We start from the raw sequence: 12110 nt of genomic DNA on the forward strand, positions 1-12110 counted from the left end.
AGTAAACTGAACATGAACAATGATGAAAAGAGAAAATAAAATAAAAATAAAGAGCTGAGGGAAAAGTATTGTCACATTTATTGGCAAAATTGTACTTTTAATTGTTGGCAATAAATGACACCATTTATTGCTGGCATGTCAGTGAAACCCAAAGTGCAGCGACAGGTATAAGGATATGTATATGGCAAGGACGCAGCCGATAAATGGCAGGATGCGCAAGAGGGCTTTTAAACGTGTTTTTTATATACATAAACACACATATTTACACAGGTACACAAAAGAGTTCAATTACAATAGGAAAGATTGTGAGGCGCATCCAAGTCCCTTAGGCATGACACTGTATAAATTTTAAAAGTTGTATATATTATCATAAATCTTTGTTTATAAAATATGCCATGCAAGTTTTGATAAGGAGATCAGACTTAAATGTTTTGTAGATTATTTTTTAAACTTTTTATGATTTATTTTAATTAATTAATAGTAATGTCATTTTATTTTTTATTTTTCTCATTTTCTTCAAAAAAAGTTAATTTGCAATAAAATTTTTTTTTTAAATTCGTTTACATAATCAACATTTTTCGAACATCGAGAATATGAACATGATGTGTGAAGACGTCATTTTCGAAATCGCAGACATTTTCGAAATTTTTCGAACATCGAATTTGTTTCAAAATCACTTTGATTTGAATTTGGTTTGTAGAGGCGTAAATTTGAAAAAACGAAAATATATTCGAGCACCCAAAATTATTTTTTCAACATTAACGGCCATATTATTGACTTGTCGTTATTCCTTCGTATTCAACGGTTTAGTTATTCTGGGCAATTCTGAGCGACGGCGGAATAACTTTTTTGTCAATTATTCACTATGGAATAGCGGCGAATAACTTTCCGGCAGAGGAATAAATATTTATTCCAATAGATTTTCCGAAGAGAGGAATTGACATTCGGAGTGTCAAAATATTATAAAATTTTTGAATAAATTGCTTAATTATTTTTGTGTTGTGGTTTTGTTAACAATTTTAATTTGCGATTTTGTGTGCTATGAACGAAAATAAAGAAAAAGACAAGAAAAAGTCGCGAGTTCCTCGAGCACGGAGATCTGTGAATTGGTCGGCGGAGGAGACGTTGCGCTTTGTGCGCGCACTTGTTGATGTCGGTCGCGATGGCATTTTAAATCAGGCGACAAACGGTTGCACCCCAGAGCAACGGGCCCAGGAGTATCGGAAAATCGCGAATATATTGAACGCCGAGCGCGCTTCTACGGTTGTATTTAAAATTTATTTTAAATGGTGTTAAATATTTTTTCTTTCAGGGAATTGTTCGCGAACCACTACATCTGCAGAATCGGTTCAAGCAAATAAAGCAGTATTTGCAGACATATTCGACATGGCAGCGGCAAGTTTCAATGGGAACTGGTGGCGGACTTGCGAAACCCATGCCAGTGTCTTTAACTGTTCCTCTCACTGGAGCCATGCTAGAATTGCTTGCGATTCTGCGTGATCGCTTCTGCGGCCTCCATTCCGAATTTGACAGCGATATGGTAATTTATGGAAGTTCGGCAAACAGCAAAGAGCACTCACTGCTGAATACGGAAGCATTGCCCGAAACACAAATGCCGGATGATACACATACCCCATTGTATGTTCAAAACAAAGATGTATTGGGTGTTCAAAACACGACGTTAGAGGAGGTCCAAATTGTGAATATCACAGGTACAAATATACATATGTTTGTAGGAGCATACATACGTACATGTACATATTATATTAATTGGATCGAGTAATTTCAGTAATTCGTTTCTTCTACAGCGAAGCCGTCATCGACCATATTGACTCCCAGCTGTAACTTCTCCAGTCCTTTAATCGTCTCCACCAGCTCGCCGTTGCCCAAGGAAGCATCGGCAGTAGAACCGCGACAATATTTTGCAACAGTTGCACAACAGCGGCAAGCACGGAAACGCAGATTCCGTGACCCAAATAATGCCGAAAATGAAATGCGCCAGCAGCTTATAAATCTTGAATTAACGCAGTCACGCGAACTCCACGCAACAAACATGCGCCATGCCATCGAGTTACATACTGCTAATATGGAAGCGGTTATGCTACAAAAAACTGCTCAGAAGCAAGTAATGCAATACTTCGCTAAGCGGGAACAAGAAGCGCAGGAGCGTCACAACCTATACTTAAAGACGCACAAACCGATGAATGCACAAGAATCTGAAAAAATCGTCCAGGAGGAGCTTGAAGTTTCGAGCTTTTATGACGACATAAAACATTCAGTATAGTTTCGCGCAACAGTGTGTTATTTATTTTTTTTTTTATAAGTACAGGTTTTATTTAACTAGTTTTTCTTGTTTAATGTTTTTAAAACAAAAATATGTTATTCATTGCAAAAAATAAATGAATTAAATGAAATTATCCTCCCTTTTCTAATCAAGGCAAGTGATTGGTGTGTGTGTTCACTTGGCGACGAAACATATCGAGGAGTTCGTTGCGTACATTCCTGCCATAGTTACTATTTGGAGTATCTTCTGTCGCACCACTGTTGATCTCTATTTCGTTGCTCGTGAAGCCAGGTGGTGTTGGGTAATTGCTCATTCTCATCAATACAGATGTTGTGGAGTACTGCAGCGGTCGCAACAAGCATTTGTGCAGTCGATGTTTTGACACGCAAACCATAGGCCAATGCTGGAAAGCGTCGCTTCAGCACTCCATATGAGCGTTCCACGCAATTCCTGGTGGCGATAATTGCCCGCTGATATTCTTGTACGTGTTGTAATCCAGCGCGAAGCTCAGAACTATTTTCTGCGAATGGTGTTGCCAGGAAGGGAGAATTGGCATAGCCGGAATCACCGACTAAAATGTAGTGGCGAAATTCGCCCGCTTCGAATTGCTGCCGAAATATAGTCGAGTCGTGTGCCGAACCCTGCCATCGTGTAACAATGTTCATGATTTTGAGATTAGCTGCTGCAACGGTTTGTACATTCAAAGAAAAATATCCCTTCCTGTTTCGGAATATTTCCGCGTTTGGGCTTCCCGGTGACTGAATTTTTATGTGTGTACAGTCAATGGCTCCAATGACTCTTGGCAAATTTCCAAACATGTAGAAAAGGGCAGCCGCCGTTTTTAGTTCCTCCTGTGTCCGCGGCATTCTAACTATGTCAGGCAGTAGTCCGAGAACTGCTTTGCACACTTTTGGCAACAAGTTGCTAATCGTTGGTTGGGAAACTCCTATAATATCACCAACGATAGACTGCATGCTACCAGCAGCCAAGAAACGCAATGTGCATAGTAGCTGCACTTCGTGTGAGATATAGCGTTGTCTGTAAAGGACAAATAAAAAATATTAAATCAGTATACATATGAACTCAATACAGCTTTTGATACCTTTGATGTACCTCTGGCATGTAAGGCACAATCAAGTGTAGCACGTGTACAAATCTTGCCTTTGTCATACGGAATCGAGAAAAAAAGTCAAAATCGTCCCACGAGTGCATTTTTCTTCGTTCTAGCATTATGTATGGTCGTCTATTGTTATGGTCTTCGTCGTAAATGCGTTGAGCACGGTCAATTCCGATCACCACATTGGTTCGAGATGGGCGCGCCATTATATCACCTAAAATGGATAAAAAAAAGGATTATTACAAACTAAAAACAGTTTACATTTCTTACCTGTATGTATTTCTAAAGCAGATGTAAGTCAATAATGAATTTTGAGCGAATAACATGGAATAACTGCCTTATTCGCTCGATTCTGCCCGCTTAGTTATTCCCCGGAATAACAATTCTGACTTTCTTATTACACCTTATTCCGTTTTATTCTATGCGTCAATAATACACTTATTCCAACTAATTCTCCTCTATTCCGTAAATATTCTTATTCCGGCAAATTCGGAGTGTCAATAATATGGCCGTAAAAAATAATTTTTAAACCACTTTAATTTGAATTTGGTTTGCTAAGGCATGAATTTGGAAATTCGAAAATATTTTCGATAATTTTCGAACATCGAATATAAGTTCTAAATTAGGAAATATGTTTGTATTTAATAATAAATCAGAGTAGTCAGGCTTTCATTCGTAGTAAATAGCTGTAGCCTACTCCAAGATCTTCGCCCGCTTTTATCAATTTTATAAATTCTAACTAGCAAAAATACACTTAAAATTATTTATAGCTCGCAGTACGAAACATTACACTCAGATTTTATTCGCCCAAATTTATAAAATTCTCTAACGCTACATTAACTCACAAAAATATTTACTGGAACTACCAGCCAGGAGCGCATGCCCTCGTATCACTCTTTATTAAACGTCAACAAGACAATTACGGTGCTCTGCTCAGAGGGGTATGGAGGAGGTTTAAAAAGTGAATCATTACACTAAAATTGCTGTTTAATGTTGTTGAACAACTAAAATGCTGTTGCAAGTGAATGTCAATGATTTATCAAAGTAAGAGGAAGCAAAGAGAAGAAAAAGGGCAAATAAGTACTAGTCGAAAGTATGTATGAGAACATCTTAAGGGGAATTGAGTGGAAGGAAAGTAATTAAATGCAATTTTCATGCACCAATTGCTGCTGCTCATACTCCAGCTACACTCTGTTACCGATTCAGTTGCTAAGTAGTACCACTCCATTCAAGCGCTGCTGCTGCTCCTAATTGAGATGCAGTTAAGTGAAATTTCTAACAGTGACAGGCGTTTGTTATAACAAACACAAGTTGATGGAAGAGGGCAGCTACTTAGGTCTGAGGAAGGGAGGAAACGAGGAAGGTCTCCTAGCGACAAGAACAACAATAACTCTAATACAAAACTACAAACTTAGCAAGCGCACGTAACTCAGTACAACTATTCCCAACTCCCCACCGGCACCAACGGGGAATACTTATGTAAGGGACCACATTACGACCAACTTGTAAAATGAGGAATGCACTTTTTCCTTTGAATGTTTTTGTTTTTATTGCAATGAAAGTAATCAAAGTGTAAGTAGTCAACCAGACAGCCAACCATGACTACACAGTAGCACCTATGTAAAATACATACACACACAAACTGAACTAAGTCGGTGTTGTTAATATTTCCTCGCTTGTCGAATTGCTTTAGTGTCATTATTACACAAGGCCGGCGGGAGAGGTATAAAAAGTGAATGAATCAAAGAGAGAGGAGGTGTGTGTGAAGTTTTCCTGCTAGCTGTCTGTCTGTTTTGTGTATGTAGGGAGGAGGTGCTTTACAAGGAGGGCTGCCTGCCTGCCGCCAGGTAATTGAGCATGAAATTACTCGCACTCAACGCACTTGCCTCCTCGTCGCATTCGTTCGTTCGGGCGTATCGTTGTTTGGCAGCAGCAGTTCGAAGGTGGTTGAGTTGAATTGAAATTAATTGAGAAAATATGCAACTAATTAATATTGAAATTTGTCATGCAGTGAATGTGAAATCAAAGTTGAAGTAATGAATTTTGTGCTTTCTGGTAAATAATAGCAGATTAATTTTTGGAGCAAAAGTTTTGTGCAAATTAATTTGTAAAAAGAAAAAGGAAAAATTTTACATACTTAATTTTGAGAGAAATGCAATTTGAGTAGCGTGTATTCTGACTGGATAGTTTTGAATTAAAAAATGGAAGCAAATTTTTTTTAAATTTACTTAAAAATATTTAAACTAAAAAAACGTTATATATTTTAGTTTGTAAATTTTTTTGGTGTTTAGATTATTATTTTTTTCTTAATTTTAAAACCTGTTACATTTTGTTTTATCTCTTGAAGTTTGTGTTCAAATAAAACAAACTTTAAATAAACTTTAATACAAAAAGAATTTACAGGTGAAATGAAAATTTTTTATTTTTAAATTAGATAAAAAATTAGAAAACTTTATAAAAATTTGAATCCACATTAAAAAATGTTAATATTCAAAATTTTCACCAAAAAAGTTTAAAAAATAAAAATAACGCATTTTCATAAAAAAAAAAACAGAAAATTTTAAGTTGATAAAAATTATCCCAAGTTAAAAAATCCTTGATTTCCTATTACATAGAAAATTTAAACAAATAAATGCCAAATTAATAGTTCTGTTTTTTTGAATAAATAAGAAAAAAAGAAATTTTAGGTATCCTACAAAAATAAAAACTGTCCTCAAAAAATTTTTAATTCAGGTAAAAAAATCTTACATGTATAGTATTTTTTCAATAACATTCTTGGTGGTAAAATGCATACGAAATTTTTGATTTTTAATTTAAAAGTAAAAGTAACAAGTTTAAAATAATAGAAATAAAATAAACGTTCTTTTTGAACTATGTAACCAATTTAATATCGGTACATCTATCGATATACTTTTGCTTATCGAAATATTTTTTAATATTTATACTTATTGTTATCGTTATCGCTATGTTTATCGATGCATTTATCTGCGTAAAAGAGATCTTAAAATCATATTTTTGAATGTTAGGGTGATCCTAAGAATATGTTCTATACTTAAGCTTTCTATGCATTCCTTATCAATGAACCACACCAGAAGACATCTACTAAGAATATTTTTAACTTTAAGGGGTCAGTGGAGCCACTGTTCGCATTACTAATCCGACTGGCCACCATGACCCAGCATACGCTTAGTTGTTTTCTGCCGAAAATATTTTTGCGCTTGTGTGCTTCGCTTGTCATAAAATGTAAAATTTAATTACATGAATTTGTAATTAATGCCTAAAACCGAATTCTATATAAACAGCAACCAAATGACAGAGCTAAAGAGGACCTATATAGTTGGTGGCGAATTCCTGGGCACGTTTATTTTTATTTTTATTTATTTTTTGATGGCGCTGGTAGCTGTATAAATAAGGATTGATATATTTTTTTTGTATGTATGTATATACATGACAATTTTTACTATCTAAATATGTAGAGCAGCGTGTGTCAAGAGGAGGCGCAGGACATATAAAGGACATTGTCGGCAGTTTTACAAGCATTTCTACGCTTCTTTCATTCCTACACTTTTGTTTTTTTTTTTGTATGGCGTGCAGGTGGCGGCTCTGTTTGAGGTTTGACGGACAGAGAAAACGCGCGTGTAGATAGTCAATGAATATTTACATACTTCAGTAATAATAAATTCACAAGCATTTATTGTAGTCTAAAAATTTTGTACGAGGAGATGTGTGCGCAAGAGAGCGGTCTGAGAGAGAAGTCAAATGAAAAATGTCAGGTCTTTTGTGTCTTTTAGTTGTTTTCAAAAGGCAACAGAGGGGCAGGGCGCAAGGAAAACAACCAAATGCTAAATGGAGTTAACAAAAAAAAAAAAAAAATGGAAAAATAAGAATAAAAACTGGGCATAAAAAATGAATATTAAAATTGTATTGGTGTACCTTATGTATGTGCATGTGCATGGTAGTGTTGGTGGGAGCATCCCCACTGTGCGTGTAAAAAGTAAGCTGTGAATTTATTGCTTTTTAAATGAAAGATGCCAAGACATATTGTTGTCATTTTATGTAGCCACATCTACATAAAAGTATATTTTCTAATAAGTAAATAGTGGACATTCCTGTTTTTTTTTCAAGGCTGTTCTAGAGGTGCTGCTACATGCACGCATTTATGTATGTACGTGTGTTCGTATCTATTCTAAATGACTTACGGGCGTTAATAAAATGCTCAGTGATAAAGATGCGTGCCGAAAACTAAAGCTCTACGCAGAATTACAGCGGACGACAGCAAAGCGGTAAACACAATTGCGGCGCACAACGGCTTCCGTCACTTGTCATTTTGATTTGAAAATTATCATTAAAAGGAAATATTTTTTCGGTAAAAATGCATGAAAACATTGGAAAACTTGTAGAAATCATAAAAATTACTACAATCAACATTCAATCCATATTATGCCGTCCGCGCTGGGCGCTAAAAATAGAAATAAATTTAAATCAGCCGAAAAACGTCGGCGGCAGAATCGCTGCCGCCGCAATTATGAGTCTTAATTTCGACAGCGGTTTACCGTTGCAATTCTGGGCAGAGCTTAAGGCGCCAATAAATTTAGAAAGTCTGAAAAAATTTTAGGCTTGGTAAGAAGCGAGAAGCATAAAAATGCAGGCGCTAAGCGCTATTGAGCTAAAGAAAGATTGGTTTTTGCTTTGGTTAAAAATGCAATTTTTTCTTGAATTTTTTAAATTAAAATTTTATCAGGTGCAGCATATTTACTCGAATTAAAATTTTTTAGTTACTTGCTAGAAAACTCAATTAAAAAATTTAATCAATTACTTATTTGATCTGTTTTAAATTGTGTTACTAAATAATTTTATTATATAAAAAATAATTTTAGTGAAATTTTAACTTCATTAATTTTATTTTTTTTTAATTCATTTTAATCAAAACAATTGCTCTACATAATTAATCGCGAGGTCACTGCATCTGCGAAACATATCTGAATTAAAAATTAGTTTTTATTATAAATACCAATTTTAAGATTTTAAATTTTGTTATCAAAATTTAAGTTTTTTTATTTTAACCTTAAACATTTAAAGGAAAATTTTTCTTTATTTAAGTAATATTTTTTTTAAGTACAATTTTTCATAATTAGATTTTCATTAAATTTTTTAAATTATTAGTACACAATAAATATTAAATGATTTTATATTTGAAATCTTTGGTTTTCTAATTATATCGATATCTATAACAATGGCGAAAATGTTAACAATTACACTTACGATCACTGTAAAGTGAACGATAAAAATCACGATAACCAAAATGCTGCAATACCGATAGCAATATGGATAGCGAAAGCGATAACACAAAAACTAACATTAAAAATAACGATAAATAGAGCAAACAATATCGATAACGATAACAAAATCAATGTATTTATCGATAACGATAACAAAATCCGTATATTTATCGTTAACAATGGTATCGATATATAAAAAAAATCGGTTGGCTAATTTTTCCAAGCAATTGCGGCAGATGATTTCTCCAAACTCAACCCAAAAACGTAGGTACTGCAATAAAATACCAATTTCGTCAACTCGGCCATCTTCGACGTGCACGAGACCTTCAGTCTCTCCCTTAATAAGTTTTTACATATATCTACATAAGTATGTGAGTGTAATATTTGAAAACCACAAATTTGCATACCGTGCAATTTAACACCAAAAGTAGAAAAATGGCCTAAGGCCAGCAGTGAATTGAACTCTGTCAGCTGAAAACGCCGAAAACTTGGCAGACAGGATGAACAGCAGAAGAAAAGAAAAAACGCAAGAAAGCGAAGGGAGCTGAAATGGCAATGTAGCCACACACTGTATGCAAATAAAATACGTATTTTAGAAAGTAAGTGATGAAACCAGCATGGATATATGTAGATACATATGTATATGCGCAAGTGAACTGAAAACAAAATGTAAAATCGCCCCAGGGGAAATTTCAACTTAACTGGAATTGTAGAGCGTCTCAACGCTTTGTCTTGAAATTTATGTACGAATGTTGGGCGTAGACGTTGAGGGTGCGGACAGGAGGCGGGCAACCTCGTTGCGAATTGATGTGTTTGCCAGCCTTTGGCAGTTTCTGCGCGCCCACCTTTCCATCTTTACTCCTTTCCCATTTGCTGTCAGTGTGAAAAAGTATTTTGTTATTTTAGGCAAGTTGCCAATAACTTTGGATTTTCTACAATTTTTCAGCGCTGCGTTGGCTTTTTTCTCGCCGCCACCAACAATTTTTAATGGAACTGCTTACTTGCTCACTCGCATACACCTTGTGAAAACTTTCTGGTAATACAAATATTTTTTCTTGCAAATGTTTCTCCTCACTCTTCTTACGGCTTTCTAACTTTTCTGCTTTTGGGCTTCGAAAACTTGCTGAGTAGCAGTTTGGTTTTTTTCTTTAAAAAATAAAGTAACAAAAGCTGTAATATATTTTCATTGTGAGTGGCAAACAAAAAATGCAACTAAAATTTCATTGAGCCAATGCGGCTCACTTGGCCGCGCAAAACGCGTAGATTGTTATAGCAAAATTCTGAAGCACAAAAAAAGGCAAGCGCGTAAGTGTGTGCGTGCGCGTGTGACTCGAAATTCCCAATAATGTTTTCGATTGCAAACTTTCATCATTGTAAGCACCTGACAACACATTGAACGCCGTGGGGTATTTTACCCCTGCAATGAGGTATACTTTTAGGCGCCGTTGGCGTAATATTGTTGCATACTAAATGTATTTACGCATACATACATATGTGCTACAAAAGTGGGGTTTTATGGGTAGCAGAAATGTGAAAGTCCCCGAATGTTATTAGATACTTAAAATTTTATAAAATTGTGACATACCTACAGCCGCTGAATTTTTGATTTTTTTTTATTTACTCTAGGCGCCCTAAAGCTTGACGAGCAAACAAATCTTTAAATTTATATCTTTGCATTTATTCCAAAATTTAAAATTTATCAATTTTCAAAGTTAAAAATTCGTACATCGTGGAATTTCTAAGCTTTAACTCAAAATGTTAAAGATAGCGTAAAATATTTTTTTAACAGCTGCCAAATTTTAAATTGAAAAATTGGTAAATGAACTTTTTTAATTGAATAATTATATTTTCGAAAAAAAAAAGTATAGTTTTCTGCTTATTTAAGTTATTTTAAATTATTATAACTGATATGTACATTTTTGAATTTCAACCTGAAACATTTTACCAATTTTTCTAAATTTTATAGAAGATTTTTGACTAAAATTTTAATTGAAAAATTAAAAACCTATACATATTGTCGAAAAATTGTATACATGCGGATAATTTATTTAACTGATTTTTAATTTTCATAAATGAAACATTGGAAGGCTCGAAATTTTTTACAAAAATATTGCAATATGTTGAAAAGATTTTAAAAAACTGGAGAATCATAAAACTCAAACTTTTTACACTTTTTGATTCGTATATTTAGCTAAGTAATTTTAAAACAATAAATTTTTGCAAAATTATAATCCTAAATTTTTCTCATATTTTACATAAATAAGTATAAAACAGAAAATAAATAAACAAAAAAATTTAACGCTCAGAAAATTCAACTTTGGAAATATAATTAATTTAATCCTTTTAATCCTTTCACGCAAGCAATTCGTATGAAAACTAACAGAACTGAAAAAAAAATTTCACTTAACTTGCTAGCGAAGCCTATTATTTTTAATTGATATATTTTTTTTTGTATTTGTTAACATAATTTTTTACTAACTTATCATTACAAAATCGAAATATGTAGATAAATATTTAAAATTCGTAACTTTCTTTGAACATAAAAATTAGGATATTGATGTTTTTTAATTTTCAAATTCGAAGAATGCGATTTCTGCTAAAAATTTTTAACTCAGCAAGAATGCAAACCTGAAATTTTTTTCAGTACAAAAATCTCGAAACGTAACATTAGAAATTTTAGTTAAATTTGGAAATATTTCCAATCGAACGAAGCTAAAATAAATACATATCAAACAAAATTTCAAAGAACCAGAAAATTATAAAATATCGAAAACTTGTTCCGCAATTCTAAACTAAATTTAATATGAAAAGTTGGTAGTATCAGCTTACATATGTATAGAAGCTTGAAACCCAAATGTTAAAAGTTTTCGAAAATATATTAAGTTAATCAAAACCAAAAGAAACAATAAAAATTTGCAGTATACACAATTTAGAGAAGAAAATTAACAATTTTCAAATTTTCTCCAAACAATCAAAAAAAGGTTATTACATTTGTTATGTAGTGGAACACTTAAAAACCGAAAATCTAAATGCTGCCACTTTTTTGCGTCAACAAAATTAAAATAAACAAAAATGTAGATTCTAAAATATTAAAGTACTATAAAATATAATTTAATGTATTTTATTTTTTTATTAATTAATTGTGGAACATACGTTTAAATTTAGAGATTTGTATGTGCCGAAAATTAAAAACTTCGAAATTAAAAAATTTTTGCGATTTTATTTTAACATTGTTTGATCAAACCTAAAACTTTAGAAAACTACTCTTAAAATTTCCAGATTTTTCTAATTTCCAAACCATAAGTCTTTTAATTTTGGTGTTAAAATTCTCAAAGCTAAACTTCATATTAAGACTTTTTAAGGCTAAGATAAAAATTTTCGAAAATTTTTGAACTTTAAAGCTTAAAAAATACCAAAAGTTCGCGATAAT

General features: G+C 33.2%; 2 protein-coding genes across 2 annotated transcripts in view; both read left to right on the plus strand.

The window, feature by feature from the left end:
- The window catches only part of LOC118748671, a 361645-nt gene that overhangs the window by 258983 nt on the left and 90552 nt on the right, over window positions 1-12110 (plus strand). The window lies entirely within an intron of this gene.
- On the plus strand, window positions 1504-2304 carry LOC118748672. Its single transcript, XM_036483269.1, has 2 exons — window positions 1504-1712; window positions 1809-2304. Exons 1-2 carry the CDS (start codon window positions 1538-1540, stop codon window positions 2282-2284), a joined length of 651 nt encoding a protein of 216 aa, XP_036339162.1. The 5' UTR covers window positions 1504-1537; the 3' UTR covers window positions 2285-2304.

The sequence above is a fragment of the Rhagoletis pomonella genome, unplaced genomic scaffold (assembly GCF_013731165.1).
Source record: "Rhagoletis pomonella isolate Grant_MI unplaced genomic scaffold, Rhpom_1.0 Rhpom_scaffold_00013, whole genome shotgun sequence".
NCBI classification, from domain to species: domain Eukaryota; kingdom Metazoa; phylum Arthropoda; class Insecta; order Diptera; family Tephritidae; genus Rhagoletis; species Rhagoletis pomonella.